Source organism: Mastomys coucha, unplaced genomic scaffold (genome assembly GCF_008632895.1).
Source record: "Mastomys coucha isolate ucsf_1 unplaced genomic scaffold, UCSF_Mcou_1 pScaffold9, whole genome shotgun sequence".
Taxonomy (NCBI): domain Eukaryota; kingdom Metazoa; phylum Chordata; class Mammalia; order Rodentia; family Muridae; genus Mastomys; species Mastomys coucha.
In genome coordinates, this window is record NW_022196915.1 from 15,583,134 (window position 1) to 15,604,921 (window position 21,788).

The 21,788-nt window shown below is 44.0% G+C and overlaps 1 protein-coding gene across 2 annotated transcripts in view; it reads right to left on the bottom strand.

Moving 5' to 3' along the window:
* The window catches only part of Cacna2d3 (calcium voltage-gated channel auxiliary subunit alpha2delta 3), an 816,591-nt gene that overhangs the window by 187,190 nt on the left and 607,613 nt on the right, over positions 1-21,788 (bottom strand). For both annotated transcript variants that reach the window (XM_031361417.1, XM_031361418.1), the window contains 3 exons: positions 16,233-16,304; positions 14,943-15,023; positions 9,118-9,192 (listed from right to left, as the gene is read on the bottom strand). In XM_031361417.1, the coding sequence (XP_031217277.1) occupies positions 9,118-9,192; positions 14,943-15,023; positions 16,233-16,304 (228 nt within the window). The remainder of the gene's footprint in view (positions 1-9,117; positions 9,193-14,942; positions 15,024-16,232; positions 16,305-21,788) is intronic.

Sequence of the window (21,788 nt, forward strand, 5' to 3'; positions counted from 1 at the left end):
CCTCCCAAGTGCTGGGATTAAAGGCGTGCGCCACCACCGCCCGGCCCAGATGCCAATTCTTAAATGTTTACCCAAAGGGGAAACTCATTGGAAGAAAATGAGGAAATATATTTTCTACTGCTACTGTGATGAGACATAAAGACATAAATAAACAGCAAATGAATATTTTTAAAAAATGGGTAAATGGTCTTTCTTTTCTTCCTTTCTCCCTCCTTCTCTCCATCCCTCCATTCCTTCTGTCCTTTCTTCTCCTCTCTTCTATTTTTCTTTTGCTTTCTTTCCTGTAAGTGTAATACTTTAAGAGAAATAACCTGTCTGGTCCTACTTTTTTATGTCTTGTGGCCCCAGCAGGCAGCAAGGGCAGAGTAAGTGAGCTGCCAAAGCATCGGACCCTGTAAAGCTGTTGGGTAGGATGTCAGAACCTACAGCAGCCATGTGGTTCCCTGAAGCTGAGATGTCTGGAGACCTTGGCTCCCATTACGCAGGAAAGATGGGTGGGTCGCAGCTACAGGGGACTGAAAGCCACAGAGAAAGACAAGAGTCTGTGGTTTTAGCTTGGGCACAGCCAGTCTGGTCCCAATCGCACCTATGCTAGGATGAAGAACAGTCTCTAGGATCCAGCAGATCAGCATCGGGGCACATAAGGAAAACATGGGACAAAGGGAAGGGAAACGCGCACAGCTTCAGAATAGAAGGGATGAGATGATGACAAACCAGATCCATCGTCATGTCGGACTTCTGTGAAGACTGCCCTAAATGTGCCTTCTGACAGACATGTTTCTTAGTCCAAGGATCAAACTTCTTTCCTCTGCAAATATTTAACGTCTCTTTAAAATATGTGGTAGATCTTCATACTCAGGTGGCCTCCCTGATACATGCTAACAGGCAGGATGCTACTTGGAACTTACTGAGTCAGTTTGGGTGGGGTGCTCATCATTAGAAGGCTTCTCACATCTTGGGTAGTGGGTGCACGGTTGTTACTGGTTCCATTTGCTTGCTACTTCTAGCATCCAAGAGTAATATTAAAGCACATTACCTATTCAAAACATGGAATTAACTCCCATAGTTCATCTACTACCTAAGTATCCAAGTGCCCACTTAGTCCCAGGATCCAGAAGCTGTGGGCCTGAGTGTTGGAAATTGAAATTTAAACATCATTCAACAACCTTGTAAAATGCAGGTTCTCCCAGTAAAGTCCTTTATTCCTTAGATCAGAAGCTAAGCTGGAGAGTCTCACACAAGTACCCAGGCTAGGAAATTCCCAAAGTGCCCATGTATTTCAGCACGAAGCACACGTACAGATGCAAGACTCTTGTGTCCCATTGCCAAATAATATAATTCAAAATGAGGCAGCACTCTTTGTGGTGGGTTGACAATCATTTTTTTCCCCCTCATGGAACATAATCTTTGAGCAAATATAATTTCTAGGCATCCTTTAATTTTTTTTTTCTCATAAACCAGAGCGAATTTAACAGGACCTAAGTATGGTCACTCCTCATCCCTGCTCTGAGGCTGTACCCTGGCCAACAAGACACCATTTGCTTGGGGATCAGCACATAGTGATTCCTGTGCGCCACCTACTGGGCAGTCTCCTTCAGTTCATCAGCCCCTGGAGAGCAGAGGCCAAGGAGGGCTGAAAAGAGACTGTAACACTTGTTTCAAGGTTTATAATGCCCTGCTCTACCACATACTCCCCAATAGACCTTGCCAGCAGAATATATCCTCCTAAGACCAGAGAGAAGCTATCCCCAAGTTCCCCAGGTCAGCGGGCTTTGTCAGGGAAGCCCTTTCAATTTTCAGGGCAGCCAGCCTTGAGAAAGGCAGAGCTTTATCTGTACACCCATAGGGTCTTCTTGGTCATTCATGCTGTTGCTGTTGGCGAGGGCTGTTATGGTGTGATGAGCATTTCCTAAGCAGAAACAGCCTTCTAAGTGCCCAAGACTTTTTTGCCAGTGCCACGTTTGATGGCAGCAGCATCTGTGGGATGTCAGCAAACAGAAGGTCAGGGGGCAGAAGGATGACTGACCAGGGCAGGGCTTGACAACTCACACATGCACCAACATAATGAGGAATGAATGTGTAAAGGAAGCACATGTGGCACCCACATTTCTCATTTGCTATAGGAACATAGCACCCAGATGACCATCATCTGCATCCTTTCTCTGACTCTGTGGTAGTAAGGTCCAGCAAAGGGCGGCAGAGAAGCTAAACTCATAGACGCATCCTAGCAATAAGTGACTCAAACCAATGGAGACAAGTACATGTTTGGGAGTTTAGACAAAGTACAGGGCTTCTCCAAAGTGGCCACTGAGCTGAGGGTTGAAGGAAGAGCTAATCACACACATATACATGAGATCAGATTCTTGGCAAAACAGCTGGAAGGGAGAGACTTGGTTTTTTTTTTTTTTTTTAGGCAGAGGCAAAAGCTGGGGAGAAGCCAAACTCTATAAGGTTCTGCTTAAACACTACACCACTTAAATGGCATCTGTCCTCATGACCCCTTAGAAGACCTTCAGAAAGTTGCTGGACCGAGAAACGAACTCTAACATCACCTCCACCTAACTTCTGATTCACCAGCTACTGGAAATACCCTCTAATTAGTATACCATACATTCACTCATACCATGAGAGCATCCACTCATTTCTACAGGACAGGACCAAATGACACATTTATTAGCATGTCTGCCTCTTGCTTCATGTATGTAAAAACCTCTTACAGGGGCCCATCGATAGCTAATGTACAAGAGCAAACAGAACTTAGAAGAATGAACTGTATGCACATTGATAAGACAAAGAAGCACTGTGATGACATAGGACAAGGTGGTCAAGGGTGACATAGGGATGGAATGTGAGGACTCTGGCTGCAGAGCAGCAGTGGCTAGAGCAGGCTGTATTTGCACTGTGGGAGGGTGGAGGACTATAGAGTTAAGGGAGATGGCACTGTTGTCTGTAGAATTTGGCCTTGTTTGAGAGTTAGCCTGACTTTTCCAGAAGAGAATAAATAACTTTTGCCTCCAAATAGCCCAACTGGATAACCCAAAACCTCAGCTTCTCCCACTGTGGATAATGTCTTCCACGCACTGGTCACTGCAACACAATTTGGTTTAGAAGGTCCACATGGTTTAGTAGTAAACCCACATGGCTGACACAGTCTGTGCTTCCTGGCCAAAGGAGAGTCCATCTGCTCCGGCTCCCAGCCAGCTTCTTGTGAATTCTAGCCATCTCACTTCCTCCTCAGAGGCCAGACAAACTCAAACTAAGAGGGGGTGGATAGGCACGACTGACCACTGTTATCATTACTATTCATTTTCTCACATGTGTTCTCTAGAAACTTCCAACAAGCCCATAATCTCTGCAGCTGTCACAGCTAGCTGCGGCTCTTGAGAGGTCGACATATTCGTCCTAAGTGAGACATGTTCTAAGTGTCAAGTCTCTATCCAATTTCATAGACTACTAGAGAAAGAATATACAATGTTGTATTAGTTATTTTTATATTGATTATATGTTAAAGCACCAGTGATTTGAAGACAAGCTAAAATATTATCCTTAAGCTTAATTTCACCAGGGTCCTTTGCTCTTTAGATGTGGCTGCTGGAAAGCTTTAAACAACACAGGAGGCTCATCTTGTGGCTCGCAGTGAGTTCTTGCTGGACAGATTCTGACTATAGCTGCATCACAACTGCCCTGGAAGCCAGCTATATCTACTCTCTAGTCACTCTGCTGTCCACTTCGGAGGAGCCAAGAGAGCATAATGAACATAACCCATCTGGCCCAAGGCTCCTGGTTCAGGCACTTTTGACCTTTGTAAGAAAGTCACAGCATCCCTCAGTGCTGTGGCTTTCAATGGTAATGCTTTCCTTATTCACAGAGCGCTCCAGGTTATCTCTCCACTAGGCAAAGTTGCCCGGGATAATGTCTAGAAATACACCTTGCCCATCCTCCTCCCTCTCGACCTTCCACATCCCCTAGACTCTTTTAAGGTGCTTATCACTGAGGCTCATCATTTTATCTGTCACTTGAATGTTATGACCTGTGAAAAGGACCCAGAAAGGTGTCCTTCCCATAGGAAGAACCAGCACATAGCTGGAAGACCTACTAAGTAACAGCCACACTAGCAGATGGACCCAATGTCCTTAGTTCTTTATATTTACATCCAATCCCTTCTCATCAAATCTTCCCTTCCCTGAAGCAGAGTACAGTCCAGTAATCTTACACAAGCCTAGTGTGCAGCAGATCCCCAATGACAAGGAAGAGATGATAAATTACCCAACCACAGTAGTCTATCTCCCATCTCTTCAGCAATGGTCCATGGGACTGATCAATATATTTGCATCCTAAATAGAACCTGAGGCTAGAAGTGTGGTTCAGTTGATAGAGAGCTTGCTTACCATGGGAAAGGCTCTGGGTTTCCTCCCAGCACCACATTAACCAGGTATGATAACATCGACCCAGAGTCCCAGTACAGGGGAGGTGGAAGAAGGATCAGATGTTCAAAGCCAGTCTAATGTCTATGAGAATGTATTTTAAAACAAATTAAAAAGAAGCAGGGGAAAGAGGTAAGGCACAGGATATATAATATAATCCCTCCAGCATCTTCCTCCACCTCCTGGGCCTCCAGACACAGAACAGACAGTTTTGGGCTGATTTTAGCATGAGCTTTGTGGAAATGAGTCCCAGATTTTGTGGGCCTAAGGTTCCCTAGGGAATCCTGTCATTGCCACAGCTGTACCAAGGGACCTGTTTTGTGTTTCCTTGAGGATTTTACCAGATCCACATTTCAGGCTTCCTTCGGGGAGTGTGGAGGGGGTAATTTAAATGTTCTTATCTTCTATAATACAACCCATGCTCACATTCACCAAAACCCTAACTAAGCTAAAGGTCATGTTAAAGACAGTCCATTGCATGCTGGTTCTTTCTTCATCCCTTAAAAGAAAAAGATGTATATTCAGGGCTCAACATTCTAAGAAATATCCTTAGAGACAAGGAAAACCAAAAGACTGTGAAAATGAAATCTAGGAAGCACAGAGAAATATTTTTATCCTGCCTATAAGAATGGTGAAGGCCACAAGGAATTACATAGGCCCACACTCCACAGGAGACTTTTCTCAGGATCTGAGTTTATTCCAAATTGTTGTGCTGGGTTTCCACCTCCCACACCAGGAACAGGAGCTGGCTCTGTCACAGAAGGCCTTCTGGTCTACTGGAAGACAGTTAGCCACTTCAGCCCTCTATGCAGTACAGGACAAGCCTCATCCAGAACCTGGCAAGAACCTTTCATTTTGACATCAATGAAGCCATCAGGAAATGGCAAATTGGTGGCAAGGAGGTGGGAGGACACTAGAGCAGGGCAGGGGCAAACCTGGTTATCAAGAGGAACCGTGACTTCTGAGTAAGCCTGGGTAGGACTCCTGGTTTTGGAGACATTTCATGATTCACACCCAAATCATACAAGATGAAAGAAAATACTGGATAAAACCAAGCCAAACATGAAGTTTGGGGGAAAGATTTTTATTGGACAAATTAGAAAAATATTGGTCCTGTGCTTTAGAGGAAGCCACTTCTTTCGTCTGGCTGCAAGGGCAGGAACAACCTCAGTGGCAGACAGAAGGAAACATGGGTTGTGTGAAGAGAGCGCTTCCCACCCTCCCCAGGCTGGCCACAACCCATGCTCACATTCACCATGCTAATCTGGCAGCCTTGGCCAGAACAGCGGGGAAGGTCCATTTATAATGACTTCATTATAAGTCTGGGCTTGAGAGGATACAAGTGGGGCTTGGGTGAAGATTCCTCGCCTGAGCCGGTCAAGGAAGCTGCTAACAGCTGTCTGATGCTTGCTGCAATGCAAAGCCCAGCCAGGGCAGATCTCCGCATGACAGCCACGAGAGTGCTAGCACATGCATAGGATCTTCTTACAGCCTCCAAAAGTGACACTGAAAATAGTAGGGTTGAAGGGCCCTTTCATTCATATTCTGACATGACTGATGATGACATGCTAGGTGGGCTGGCAGGAAGGAGATAGAAAACAGAGAGAATGAAGAAAGCAACCAGGACACCTGGAACCAGAATACTCACAGACACTTCACTGTGTGGCTTTTAGTCTTATTCTCAATGTAAATTGAGAAACAAACAAAAGAATCCCCCCAACACACACACATACATACACACACACAGAGAAAGAGAGAGAGAGAGAGAGAGAGAGAGAGAGAGAGAGAGGGCATACATGGAGCTGTATAGCACAGTTGTCTATACCGTGAATTACAGTGGGCCAAAATTATTGTTCAACAAAAAGAAAATAACCTCAAAAACCAACCAATAAACAAAGGCTATGTGTGTACCCAGTATGCACATGGGCCATTGCCAATGCTGACTTACCAGGATAACCTTCTGAAAAATCAAAATGTGTTCTAGACATGTGGGAATCATCTGACACTATTCTCCCTAGTCTTTAAAGTGGCCAACCCAGGTTGCTGCAGATCAACAGAGCCAGGGCAGATGGGATGCTGAGATAACCCCCATCACCCCATGGCATCCTGGAAACTGCAGCACGGCAGGACCTCTGACTTGACATTCACCCCTTTGCCATGATGACTAAGCCATAATGCGCATGCTATGATTAAAGCAGTGTTATCAGGGGAAGGTGGCTCTCAGAAAGGCCATGTGACACACTCAGACAGCTGGGATGAGGAAGGACTTCCTGTGTGAGATAGATTTCCTTCCACTTAGTGACTCCTTCACTTGGAGAATGAGAAAAAAAAAAAGAACTCATACAGAGTCATCCTATACTCAGGGGTCAGATAGAGATAGGCTGATTCATGTCATCTCCAATGGAAACATGCCTAAGATACTCTCATAAACATCTGATGGCCTCAGAGTCAGCGACCGATGAATGGGGCAGATGGTCCATTGGTCTGGCCAGGCCTTGTCCTGAGTCAGTTGCAAAAGATGCATCTGGTTTGTATTTTGACAAGAGAGCTGCAGAGCATTCTCTTAGACTATTTCCCATATGGAAATCTGACCCTGGCCAGCACTTCTGAGAAATCCACTCATCCCAGCATCTGAACATCAATAGGAATCGCAATCACTTGTATGTGTGAGCATTCACATGGCCAGAGTCACACAGTGCTGTTCAGAATGGCCTGCTCTTCCAGCCTTCCAGATGCTTTCCCAGTAGACACAGATCTAACAACAGGCTATTTGCTACATAACTTAGAGATATAAATGGCTAAGGGCACACATGGGATAGTCTTATAGAGGACAGCTATTCCCACTGCTGACAAGGAAGCCACCATGTTGACCTGTGTGATCTGGTTCCATTTCCTTCAAAAGCTGGTAAATTGGAAGTTAATTCATTCCCTGGTGGAAGAGATCACATTTGATCATGCCCCTGCCTCTTATCTGCTCTACATTGGAACATATAAGTACCAGGAACCCATGCTTAGGCACACCAAACTCTGCCCAGTCAACAACCTGACTTGACAGCTTGGGGTGGGTAATAAGCTAAGCTTTTTAGAGCCAAATATATCTTTAGACTTAGATATTTTTAAAATATCTGTGGCTTTTTCAATCAGACATTCCAAAAGCTCAGAGTTATAATTGAAATCAGTTGACCAGTTAATTCAGTCCTTTACAGACACACACACACACAACTGACTCTCTCTCTCTCTCTCTCTCTCTCTCTCTCGCTCCTGTGTGTGTGTGTGTGTAAGGGCTGCCATCAAACATCACCATCAGTTCCATCTGAAAGTGAGCATATGGGATTTGTGTGATGTGGTCATGACTCCATTAATACCAGGGCGATTAGAGCAAAGTTGGATGCTGATGATGGGGCTCTCACATGGACAGTTTCTAAACAATGATGCAAGTGAGAAGAGAATGGGTCCCCACAGCTCTCAGCTAACAAGCATTTGCAGAGTTCTCTGCTGCTATGTCCTAATTCTAATAAAAGGGACTGAGACTTCTGCTATGGGCAGTACTGTGCATTTATCTCTCTCTCTCTCTCTCTCTCTCTCTCTCTCTCTCTCTCTCTCTCTCTCTCTCTCTCTCTCTGTGTGTGTGTGTGTGTGTGTGTGTGTGTGTGTGTGTGTGTGTTGCCAGAAGAATGACCTACACAATCTCAACTTAGAAAGCCCCATTCCTCTTACTACCCATATCTTCTTTACAATGAGCTGAAGGCACATAAATCTATGGGGACATCATTCTTGCAGCACATTCTAAATAGCCCAGGATGGCAGACAATTTCACCCACCCTCTCAACACCTCCACAGGAGACCCTGCCAGTGGGTTAGATTCTCTCTTCCTCCCCCTACTTTTCTCCTTCCTTTTGCATCATGGTGGATCTAAGACACTCAAGGCAAGTGCTCCACCATACGTTACACAGTCAGCCCTTTGCACACATTATCTTTGTACTAAGTTTCCTTGGACTGGACTTGAACCTGTGATGCTCAGACATGGCTTCTTCTGAAGAGCCCATCTGTCCTTTAGGAGACAGTTCTCACTGTTTTCTGGACGAGTGCCCTAGGCAACTTCTTCATGAGGCTCTAGCTTCATGAGACAGACCATAGACTATCTGAGACTGGCCTCAGACCACTTTTGGACAAAAAAAAAAAAAAAAAGCAGTGTTTTCTGCACTCAGGTGCAGAAAATAGAGAAAAATCTTAGGTGTTTCCATTTATCTAGAAAGGTGTTGAATAGCTTCTATGAACACTACACTTCAGCAATGTAATTGGGAGATAAATCTTAATGAAGTGAATTTTCAAAGATCTTGTATCTGATTTGTTCTATTTCCAGTAAGTCGGTCTAGGGGCTAGATTATGAGTATTCATTATAATGAATTTCAAATTGTATGGAATTAAAGAAAAAAATCAAATTCTGATGGACATCTATGAATATAAATAAATGCATTCAGATACATATGGCTTTACACATAAAATCATGATAGAAACTGAGTTTTTTTTTTTAAAACACTGATGCACAGTGAGTCAAAATACTAGTTTGAAGTTATACAAATAGCCTCTTTTTTTTTTTTGATACTATAAGCCAAATGGGTTTCAAGTGAAAACTGCTACAGAGTACGATCACTGCAGAGATGAAGAAATGCAGGAATGATGCCTCTCTTACCAGTGGCCTGAGCTCCGGGTGCGTCAGGATGTATCCATTATTCGTGATGGCGAAGGCGTAACCATGAATTCCTAACTGCAAGGGGAAAGCAAAAAAAAAAAACCTTCATTAACTGACTCCCGGGCGTATCACAAAGCACAAAGCAGCCTGACCCAAGTAATTTACAGCTTAAACTTGGCATTCATAACCCTTATCAGCACAATATTTCATTAAAATGAATTCAAGGCACTGATCCTTGACATTTGGTGGAAATGCGGAGCCTGTCATAGATAAGCTTGGCAAACAGCACAATTTGAAATGTCATATCCCCACACTCGTACCCTATGGCTTTATTTTTATTTATTTAAAACAAAACAATTACTATTTTAGAAAAACCAACGAAGTCATGGATATTTCTAGAGAGGGGAGCCTGTCCGAGCAAACAGAACTCTCGTGGCTGGGTTGTTTGCTCCCTTATCTAGCTAGGGGAAAGGAGGGGTACCCCACACTGCCTCGCTCCCGGCTTCCCATTGTCCCATGTTCACAGATGCCATTTTTAGCTCCACTCTCCTGTTCTGCTCCCTCCATAATCCTCAAAGTGTAAAAGTGTCCCCTACAGCCCAGTGCAGGAGCCATCCAATCCCTTTATATCCTATCACTTTTATGTAGCTCCCAAGCTTTTCCAAGCATGCTCCTATTCATACAAAGCCTGGGTAAATTTCTATGCAGAGCTTCTCACTTAATTTATGTTTTCTGACTACATGGGACTATGGGAAAGAGTTGGAGAGCAATGAAATGTTTTATTAGCTTTAAAAAGTATGTAATCAAATTTAACACTGCACTTATTTAAATAATAATCCCAGCTTTTTGACAATATTTCTATTACACACTTGACTGCACCCATTGGCTACAATAAATTTACCTACAAATCATTCGTGTATTAAAATGGCCTCTGGCGTAACACCCATACTGATCTCTCTCTAAAGAAAGAAATTGTAACCCACTTTTGCCAGAGCAGTGAAAAGGAAGAGGGGAGACAATTTTTTTCTCTCTTTTTGTCTAAGGGATCATTTCACAGTTCTGAGCCCTTACTTATTTCTCCTTTAAATTCCCTGCCACTCACAGTCTTGAATATGATACTATTAAATGATCCAGACAACAGAGTTTACAAACCAGGAGTGACCCTGTCTGCTTGTTAGCTTAACGTCAAGGTGATATGAAATGAACTTCAGAGAATTTAACACCAGCAATTAAAAGTTTCCGTTGCATTACACAAAGCAAATATGCTTGCGGTCGTCAAGGGCAACAGACGTTTCTCCCGGACTTACCTTGCACAGCAAGTCTTAATAACATTCTACTTGACTCTAATGATAAAAGTATATTTCATTATGCCTGGAAAGATAAACCCGAGATTTCCTATCCTTTGAGATGTATATCGTCTCTTTCATCTTGTCTCCTGGAAGAATGTCAGACAGTCAACACTGCATTAATTATCGTTATTAAGTCTTGGTTTAATACGGGCTGGAAGGGTCAGGAAGGACTCTGGGAGCCTGACTTCTTCCATTAAAGGCAAGAGTGGGGTTTGACTAGAAATTCAAACTCAGCATCAGACCAAACAAATGGTATTTTATAGTCAGCTAATGTAGTCAGTCTCTTCCAACATAGCTGGCTGTGCCTCTCACTCTGCTTGTGGGTCTCAAGAGAAGGTAGATCTGGATGCTCTGCTCTTGCCTTGCATAACACTTTATAAGTGATAACTGTCACCCATGAGGATATTATTGATAGTCAGGACATCAATTATTAAATTTTTGCCTCCCTCCACCAGAATATAAGAGCTGTGAGGGCAAAAGTCAGAGTTTATGCTTAAAAATAACCAGAGAGGGAGATGGGATGTGAAGCAGGGAGGGAACACAGGGAAAGAAGCAATATGAGAAGAAAAGAGAAAGAAAAAAATGAAATAAAAATTGGCAAGGGTTTTACAAGCTGAGCCCTCCTTTTTACTTCCTCCCTTGATATGCAAGGCACCTGGCCTTTCCATACCAGCATCCTCTAACTGACCACCTGCTGTCTCTGCTGCTGATTGCCTGCTCATGCCTCATCCCACTAGACTCAGACTCTACCCTCTCACGCCCATTCAAAGACACCACAACTGTTCTCCATACTTGCTGGTGGCCTCCTGACAGCTGGAGGCTATGAGATTTTCATTTTGGGTCTCCCAGTTTTATGAACTGACAGATACTTCTTCCTCACTACTTCTTTAGTTTCCAGAACCCACCATATTTCTTCTGTTTTCTGCTTTGTCATTCCTCAGGCCCTGGCTCTCCTTCAGACCCTGTTTCCAGTAGTTTCTATTCTGACTTAACTCTACTTTCCCTCTATGAGCTTCAGCAGCCATTTCTGTTGTTATTCCAAGGGCTCTGCTTCTCTGGGCTCTCCTATTCAGAGGCAGTCAATGCACCCAGCAGCTGTTAGTTCTTGGTCTCCCTCCTGACAGAACAGTGTTTCTCTAAGCTCATTCTGTTCTTGACTCCTCTGGGTGAGTGGCACTAGCATTTCCCAGACCGCCAGCTAGAAAGCAAAGCATCTCCTTAGACTGGTTCCTTTACCCATGATCCTCCAAACCTCATAACATTTTGTTATGTTTTCTCGACGACATTCCTCAGATGAAAGCCTTTCTCCTCATGTTGTCATCATGATATTGCTTCAGTTTCCAAAACCGGTTCTAGCCAATCTCTAGGCCCCAAAGACAGACCAAAGTCAAAGGCAATTCTGACCATGCTTTCTGTGTGAGACTTATAGAAAACCCCTTTTGCGTGTGAGACAGGCACCACCAATCTGTCTGGGGCTGGTCCCTACCTAAGTATCCACACTACCTCTTTTACCTGCTGGCCCTTATACCTGGAACCAGCAATCCCCTGCAGTTCCCTTTCCTACACAGGCCTTTCCTTGGGTACCAGCTTCAACGATCCCCTTCACCTGAGTTCTTCCAGCCTCAGACATTTCCTGACTGTTCTTGCTTCCCTCATTTCCACTCCATTTTTATAAACCATGAGAATAGTTTCATTTCTACCTTTATGCAAAGCATAAATATTCTACCTGTACCTTCTTGCTTCTCATGCCTACTTCCTTCCTCTGGCTTGCACTAGAAGGATCCAAGGCTGCACCTCTCCTGGGAGAGGGACATGTTTGTAGGAAGGAGCTGCCACAGTCACCTTGGACTTCTGCAGCGTTTAGTGCCACATTGGATCTCAGCAGGCACTCAGTTAAATCCAAATGCGTTTCAGGCACTTATCACTTTATTCAAACACTATCTAGACGATCTTTAAAAATGGGACCAAAGTAAACACTGAAAATGAGCCAACAAGAAACTGATCCATTTCAGCATACACAGCCAGCCCTTCTCAAACCTGTGCCTAACTTTTCCTGACATTCAGAAGCTATGGGGTTAAATTCCTTCCCAGGAGGCCCTTCTGAGGAAACTGCTCTAGAATGTTGTGCCTGCTGGTTGGTGACTCTTGGAGCTCATCTGATACAGCTCCAGGGAGACAGACTGTAGATGGATCTCTCTGAGAATCAGAACTTCATAAAATGACAATAGACAATGTTTGGTTTTTGGCCACAAATCAATATGCTGACGAAATCCTTAACTCTCATTTCACTTGAAACACAGCCAGTCTCCCTGTCCATTTGCATGTTCAGTCCTGTGGAGTAACAGGGAACAGATTGGACACAGGACCTTCCAGCACAAGGAGCTGCCAAACAGGCCCTGGATCCACAGCTTGCTCTCCTGATCCCCTGGAGACCAGAAGCTGTGCAGCCCGCTGTCCCTGGGAGAGGAGCATGTCCCTTCCAAGCTGAGAGCCTTCAGGCTAATGAAGTGAACCCAATTATAAAACGGCTCGTTATGGTAACAGAGGCCATGGTGTCTGGAAATTATTGCTGGGGTGTCTGGAATTCTTAATAAAAATTATAGGAAGTCTGATGGCTTGAGGCGAAATATATGAAGCTTGAGGAGAAAGAACAATCCTTGGGAAAATCCCAAGAGCTAAGAGCTAACACATCCTTATAAAGTACTAACCAGGAGGGTCAGTACAACCCAGATCCTGCTTGCTGGAGTTCCTACTTCCCTCCTGTCTCTAGCTCTACCTGGACAACATGCACACCTTTCGCAAAATTCCTTATGAGAATAGAGGAGGGACAGATGCCTTAGGTCAATGTGTACCACACCTCTGTCTCCAGGATCCCCACTAGGCTCAGGGAAAATACAGAACACATTCCCTGAGATGCTGGTTCCTTCCCCCGACTGCTCCTCCCTGGTCTCTCATCATGGCACAGTGTTCTGTTGATTTCTTCCTCTGTGAATGATGTTGAAAAGGCAGCCATTTGAAAAGCCAGTTGAAAAGACGACTTTGGATGACACCCATCACATGGTAAGAGCAATAAACATACTGCATTTTTCATTATTCTTATGGTTTTTATTTTAACTTCATTTTAATAACCATCATAGTTGCTTTCATCATTCCTAGTGATATTGGGATCCTAGAGGCTAAAATCATGGCTTTCCTGCTTGCAAGCTATAAAACATGGTAGCAAGTTTAAACTTTTTGTGCCCCAGTTTTTTGTTTTGTTCGGTTTGTCTTGTTTTGCTGTAAAATTGGGGTAAAATGGGGCCTACCTATTATTAACACATCTTAGCCCATTTTCCCAAAGAAGAGATTTTGAGAAACTGACCCTGAAGTTAATTGTTGACATTCCATTTTTAATCCATTCTTCCTTGACTCATTTGGTACATTTTGAATAGTGACCTAGCACTTGGATTTCTACATATCCTCACTGAAACCAGAACTTAAACTTGATTTGAAACACTACAAGAGGATGCCTTCCGTAAACAGTAGGCTCCTGGTTACGGGTGCCAAGGTCTGGGGATTTCAACAAAAGTCCTCTCTCTTCAGAACCATGAAGCCTTCTTCCCATGCTCGGCTTTCATTTTCTGAGGACCTATCATTTTTACTTCTTGATTATGTGGGGGTGGATTATGTGAAGCTCCACTCTGGCTCTGGAAACAGAATCCAAGTTCTGGGAGTCTTGGTGGAAGAAGGTAACTATCCTCTCCTGACAACAGTAGAACTCTTAACTATTTTCTTGTTTTACAAGGTCAGTGGGGCTGATGCCTGAGCCAGCCTCAGCAAACCAGACAGGGAAGCCAAGCATGGAGCCTGGCAGTGAACACCAACAGATTCCTGGTCTGGCCTCACTCTTCATAAAAGCAGAGCGGGCATTTGCCAACCAGAGTCATCCCAAAGCTGGGTGGGCCAGCTAGTCTAACTAGAGACTGAGGGAGAAAGAAACAATGAAGACCTGGGCAGTGGGTGGAGCCCCATGGCCAGTGAGCCACCAAGACTTTCAGTGTACTCTGCCCTTTCCCACTCAGGGACCCTTTGGCCACTTCTGTGTGACTATACTGAGCCTTGAGTGTACTGGCCCCTCCCCATTTATTGATTTGTTCTTCCCTCCACCAGAAAATGAGCATTTTCTTCATGGGAATCCTCTAGACGATCTCTTGAAATTCTAACCAATAATGTCAACGATGAAAGGAAAATATAAGGACCTCATCAAAATTCATGGTTTCCACATGAAGCCTTTACACTGAGGTTAGAGAAGGAAGTAAGGGAACAATCCGTATTAATTAAGATAAACCCATCAAGGAACAGTGCAGGTGATACACATGCAGGCAATACTCTATGATGGCAATATGGAGAAACCAAAGCTGGTGGAGCATAGAGCCAGACTATGAAATCAAGGTTTCTTGCCCCTTTGGCACGGGCCACAGTGAACTAGTGTATTACCTTGTACTTGGGGATGGTCTTCAGAAGCTCTTTTACTGGGACATCTGTGCCAACCACACCCAGAAGAATGCCCTTTGACCTCTGTAGAAAACAGACATTAAGGAGAATACAACAGGTTACTGTCTGATGCCTTTGCTGAGACCGCTAACTCAGATCTCCACAGGCCTCCTTTTCATTCCACTCTCCACCTGAATTAGAGCTAGTCAAGAAGTCTCTGGCCTAAGAGCAGCACACTGGTGTGGAGATATTTTAGTGCTCAGCTTCTACCTGAAGGCTGACACATGGTGTGTGCTAGCCCAGAAGCTTCATACCTAAGGGCTCAGACTATGAGCCAGATTCCAGTGGCAAGTTTTATTTGCCTGGCATACACCACCATCTGATATCCACAAAGAAGAGGCCTAGTGGTCAGAGAGAAGCACTTTTTTGTTATTTGTTTGGTTGGTTGTTTTTTTTTTTATATATATATTTAATTTTTAGAAGCTTTAGAGGTCCGAATTCCCAGGGCAAGAGGCCACTGTGATTTGTTGAAAGTTCCAATGACAGAAAGGCCATTAGGAAGAACATACAAATGACTGCTATCTGGTGCTTTATGGTTTTGTTGGTGGTTTAAATAGTGTTCTGGCAAATTCATACTCACTTAACTTCAGAGTCCAATGTGGGGTTTTTGTTTTGTTTTGTTTTGTTTTGTTTTTTGCAGATACCATAGCTAAAGGCCTCCAGAAGAATTATCTTAGATTCATAGACATACCTAAATATAGTGACTAGTCTCCTTAGAAAGAAGAGATAGGGATGTAGAGAGAAGGACATAAACAAATGATATAATGTGGAATGATGCTGCCATGGACCAAGGGTACTGGGCTCCAGCAGCCAATAATAACAAGGAAGCATTCTTCCCTTGGTCTTTTAGAGGGACCATGGCTCTGCAAACATCTTGATTTCAGACTCTAAAGATCTACAACTATTGGGTACACCATACTACTTTGCAGCATCTCTGCTCCAAGAAATTAAAGATAACTGAGGAGAAGTACAGCCACCATAACCAAGAATTGTGTTGGAGTGTACCTCTTCTAGACATGAGTGCCTTAGAGAGGGGCTAGAGATGCTAACAACTCTGCCCATCTTCTCATTTACACTGGACTCACTGGTCCTCACAGTGGGGTAAAAGAGTAAGGATAAACTCACATACATTAGCCTGAGGAGAAACAAAGGAGCCATTTTTTTTTCTAGAGCTTAGATTTGAGAACTACCCATGCCCCTAGCACCAGGCAGAAGGCGCATTGCCATACTCACAGTTTCGTTCTGCTTACTAAACACAGGCATGGCCACTGTGGTCATCAAGACGAGGCCCTGATCATCAGCAAGCTGAATAAAGACAGGAAAGGCAGTTATTGGACACCTTGCGGAGGCCTCAAGGCAGAGGCCTCCTGTTGACTAGTGAATCTTCTCTAGCCAAAAGCTGCTGAGAAAGAGCCCTCAGGATCCTTTGGCAGGGAGTGAGCATGGAGGCTTTTTACCTGGTCTGCAGGCCGACAGTCCCCAGCCCCAGCTGGAAATCCAGCCACCGCCTGTCACTCCAGCTGACACATCTGCACTAGCAGCTATTTTTTTGCCTCAGATGAACTTCATTTGGATTTCAATGATTTGCTTTATTACAACACGCCCATTTTACTGTTTTATTTCCCAGACATTTATGTTCAGTATGTGTGCTCATAAGGCTTCTGATAATATGCAGGATCAGAAACCTCCGGCATGGGGGTGGGGTCTCAGGAAATGTCCTTAGGGGAAACAGAACAGGAAGCTCTTATTCTCCCTAAGGCAAGCCAGTCAAGCCCCTTCACCTCTTCAGATTCCTGAATGCTAGTCCCAAATGGAAAGCAAATGAATAAAATGGCAGCTTTAGCATATGACCCTGAAAATCACCAGTAAGGAGCTAATCGCTGCTTCCAAAGGAAGTATTTCTGAAATAGGATGCAAACTTGTAATGCTTTCAGCCTCCTACAGACACCATGAGACCTCTGGACACATCTGCTTCTCATACAGTGCCAGGAGGGACACAGGCAGCAACAGCTGTTCTACCCCAGTAACAAATGGGGAAACAGAGTCTCCAAACACAGTGCTAGGCTTTGGTTCAGGACAAACATATCCTTAACTTTCAGTTTCAAGTTTCTTAGCTGCACTAGCTAGGCCTTGCTGGACTGATTAAAATCCTGCTAATTAACATTATCATAAAGATAAGATGTATTGGTGCCCAGCATGGTACTCTTGTCATAGAGTGTCTCAAAGGACACTGGAGTCCCTTCTCTGACCTTGAGGACATACAGAAAGTACATGGCAGAATTAAACAATAAAAGAGCAAGGATTGGTTTGGCACTGCTGACAGGTACCAAAGTAAGATGGGCCAATGGGAGAGAAATCCTTTCTGTTTTGTATCTCCTTTGAACACCCACTATGGATTGCTCTGAGCTAAGGAATCCACCATCTTCAGTCTATAGCCTTTTTTTGTGCGTATGATATTTTACTCACTTTTCTGTGGCATTAGTGCTATGGAATAATTAGGTGCATTCCCATAGAACTTCTTTCATAGGAAAAGGAGACAATGCTAGAATCTACGTGGTTGACAGCTCTACAGATTGCCTAGACTCTTGTGTAAAAGTCATTGAACTTAGCTTACCTCATCTTTTCTAGTGTTGGATTTATTTTTTTTGAGAAAGAATCTTACATAGCCCAAGCTGCACTTAAATTCATGATCCTTTTCTTAGCTCAGTGCTGAGATTACAGGTATGTACCACCAAACCCCTGCTCCCCTGATCACTTAGTATCATATGTATAATGCATATCATTGGGGGTCCTACAGACATCACTACTTACAATGTGATCCCTGAGACAACAGCATTTCAGTTCTTGCTATAAATGCAAAACTTCAGGGACCATTCTAGACTTTCTGAATAGAAACCCTTATTTTAAAAATTTTGTACATGTGAAGAAGAAAAGTCAAGGAATATTGTTACAGGGAGAGTTTCCCCATCTTACCCCTATTGACAATTTTGAGAACAAAAGAAAAGCTGTTGAATGTTGGAACATCTTCCCAACAGAATTGGAGGGAACGTGTTAGTCTTGCATCTCTTTGGAAGTGAGCCTGTGGTCTTCCATGAAAGTGAGACAAGAATGTCACAGCCTTGAAGGACCAGGAAACCTGCGGCATTTTGGGGGCTAAGTGTGGGTGTGTCCATTTGTTTGATCAACCACTCGTCTGGGCGGTGGTTGGGAAGAAACCCTTACCACTAGAACTCAGATTTAAAGAGGCAGACTCAGAGTAAAGCGGACGACACCCCCCCACACAGTTGGGTGGGCCTCATCCAGTCACTGGAAGGTCTTTAGAGAAAAGACACAGCCTTTTAGGAAGAAGGAAGTCTGCCTCAGTTTGCCTTTGAGTTCAACATTGAAACATCAACCCTTTCTGGGATTTCCAGGACACCAATCTGCTTTACAGATTCATATTTATTAGGTCCCACACTTACATGCTTTAGTACAAATCTTTCTTCACATATAAGCATGTATGTATATATTTATATGCTCATACACATACACATATAGGATGTCTTTATATGCTTACGTACACGCTCAGTGTATTATACACACACTTTCTCCATAGAGGTTCTTTCATTGTTCTGTCTCTTTTGAGACCACTGATGAATACACAAGTCACCCAGGCAACTTACAGGGCATGAGAATAAGTAAATAAATTATTTTCTAATATTAATAACCAAACTGCATTAACTCAAGACAACATTGATAGTTCTTGTTGTGTCAGGAATCAAGTCAGCCAGTGTATGCAGCACAGTAATTGTTTATGGGAACATATTCAACTTCTACTAAAAATAGTTAACATAGCATGGTGGCCATTGGCGGCTCAATGGCAGAACCAGTGGGAGTAACAGGCCTCTTAGCATTAGACATTCCATTTCACAATTCCTTGATTAAACCTCACTGCTGTACAGCAAAACTCATTTGAGCTGATCCATAACGCTGGACAACTTCCACTTTTGCAACTCAAATCAAAATTTCAGGCAATGCCAACATGGATCACGATGAAACCAAAACACGGCATTAACAGTAATAAGAAATGAAGCTTTTCCTCTGCAACCAGTAAGAGTGAGTTATAAATCATTAGTAATTGTGCTGGCACAACGGCAAGATCAGGGGAAAGGGACTTCCAAATGTTAAGCCAGAATATAGAGTCAGTGTCACTCGAAAAAGATAAGAAGAAAAAACTCCTAAACAAACAATCAAACAAACAAACAAAAACACAAAGCACAAAACAAAACAAAAAACACAAAACAAAAACCTCCTTGTACTATTGCATTTGTACTAAAGCCACTCATTTGTTACCAGCTCTAGGTAAACAAGAGAAACACAGTAAGTGCAGGGGGCAGAATTCACATGTGAGACTATAATCTTGTGCACTCTTCTGCTAAGAGTTGTAGCCCACTTATAGACTGGCTTGGCCAGAACTCCAATCTGCAGGCTTCCTCTGTAACCCAGCTCATCTCATAGCCACAAAACCCAGCAGAAACCCAGACAGAGCCCTGTACAGCGAGTATTGCAACCCTCCATTGCCCCTCCAGCAGCCCCAGCCACTGGAGCTGGGTTGCCACAGACTGGGTTGCTTCAGGGACCCCTTGTTCTGCAGGGTGATTAGAGTTCTGGCCTGGTGGGCAAAGAATTCAGCGAGTGACAGAGACGACACCCGCAGCACTTGTCTACTTCAGTAGAATCTGCGTGTCACCGCACCGTCCCCCCCCAGCCCCCAGGTTGGCCTCTGTGCATCTGAAACATTTCGTGGAGAAGAAAAATCAATCAGAAGGAAAGTTTGTTTGCATCACAAGCTCTTTAGGATCAAAAGGCATCCTGGGCTCCTGTTCCAGGAAATAGCAATCCATGGCAAATGGCAAGAGGTTTTTTACCTAGACCTCTAAGCAGAAATTATGCAGCCACCATAGCCTGAAGTCCCCAACTGGTAGCTATTGCAGATTCAGACTTAAGGCTTCTAAGAAAAATACAGATACAGAATCTACATTCATTTTTCAAAAGGTAGGAGTAAGAGATGGATGGAGGTCACCATGGTCTGTCTCAGCAAAATCTCACTAACTTCAGTCCAAGCAAGAATCCTAAAGTGACCTGCTGCTCAATTGCACTTGTCTAAGCTTTGAACAGCCCCTGAACTTCTCAGCTATGGTGTGCTGTTGTATAATAAGTGTATATTATTCCATATCCTTCATTTCCTATGCTACATAATGGGGACCATTCTGGAATCAAAGGAAATGATGGATAATAATGCTCAACATCTGGTTCATAAAATACAAACTTGCTCAACAGATCGGTTGCTTCCTGTCAGCTTCCCAAGTTAACAATGTATGCATCTTTATGAATGTGCATTCAGATTCATGTGCGAGCTCTGGGCAGCCATGCCAGGCCTCTACTCCTGGTGCTTCATCTGTTTCCACGGGTGGCACCAGACAGGCATGTGGTCAGTGTCGAGGGTGTGGCCCCAGCAGCATCATACCACCAGGTCCCTGGTTCATGGCCTGGCCAGCTCATTGCTATGCATTGTTTGTCTTCAGAACTTCCCTTAAGCCTCAGCTGTATGCAAAGTCCTCTGCCATGTGCTGTGAGGAGAACTAAGCACAAGACTGGGCTGTTTTCCCCAAGGAACCCAGGGTGTGTTTACAGATGCAGAAAAACCTATGAGACTGATGGAGGAGGTCTGGTAGGGGCTGGCATGCTGGCCTCCTGTAGGGAGCTGAGAGCCTGCCTTCTTCTAGTCCAGCTTGGGTCCAAGTGGCCATCTTGTACTTATTTACACCAGTCACATGAAAATGCCAGCTACAAATGCCTCCTGAAAGCTGGCTTAATAAGCAGAAAGCAGTTTCCTGCTTCCCTCCATTTTTCCCCTAAATTATTGATACATGCTATAGTACTGAGGTAGACCTTTAAAAACCATCCTTTTCTTCCAGAAGATATCAACCTCTCCCTTAGAGAAAGCCTCTTCACCCTTTCTAGCCACAGGGTTTTGTGGCAGCTGCCACCTCTCACCTTGCACATATGGCTAGGTGAACAACCAGACGGTTTCTTGGGCATGTGTATACACAACCTAGGCTGTAAAATTGGCTTGTTTATTGGACACATGATTTGATTTGTATTCCCCGGGATAGTTTGTCTTTTTGTTATCTCAAGCTTGTGGAAAGATTATCTCTCTGTTGGGTGGTTATAAGAACCTAAGTGTGGTGCTCATGCTCATGTTCCCTCACCATGGATAGAAAATTAGACAAAAAAAAGGGAAGAAAAAACAGAAGCAGGGAGAGGGAAAGGAGGGAGAGGGGAGGGGGAGAGGAGAGAAGGGAGGAGGAAAGGAGAGGGAGTAGATGAGAGAAGAGAGGGAAGAGTGGGCCTGGGAGATATAGGCAGTGGGGAGGGATAAAGAGAATAAATAGGAATGTCAAAGTGGGGGTGGTCAACAGACTCTACATGCCTTCATCCCTAGGAACTGTGTTTTATGACAGGTATGTTGTCCTTAAGACTTTATGAAAAACCTTCATAACAAATAAAAGCTTGGCTGCTTTGAGATCCTCAGTAAGAAGCTGCTATCTTGAAAGTCTCCTTTGCCCAAATAGAAGAGAGGCCCAAGCAAAGGCACAGCAAAGGGCAGGCTTGGGGCTGGTGCCATGAGTGTGGCCCTCCACGGGGACATGAACAGTGCAGGCTACTGACCAGCCTCTGATTTTGAAGGGCATTTGCCTGCCTTGCCATTTTAAAATCTCCATTCCAAGGGAAGGGAGTTGATGAGGT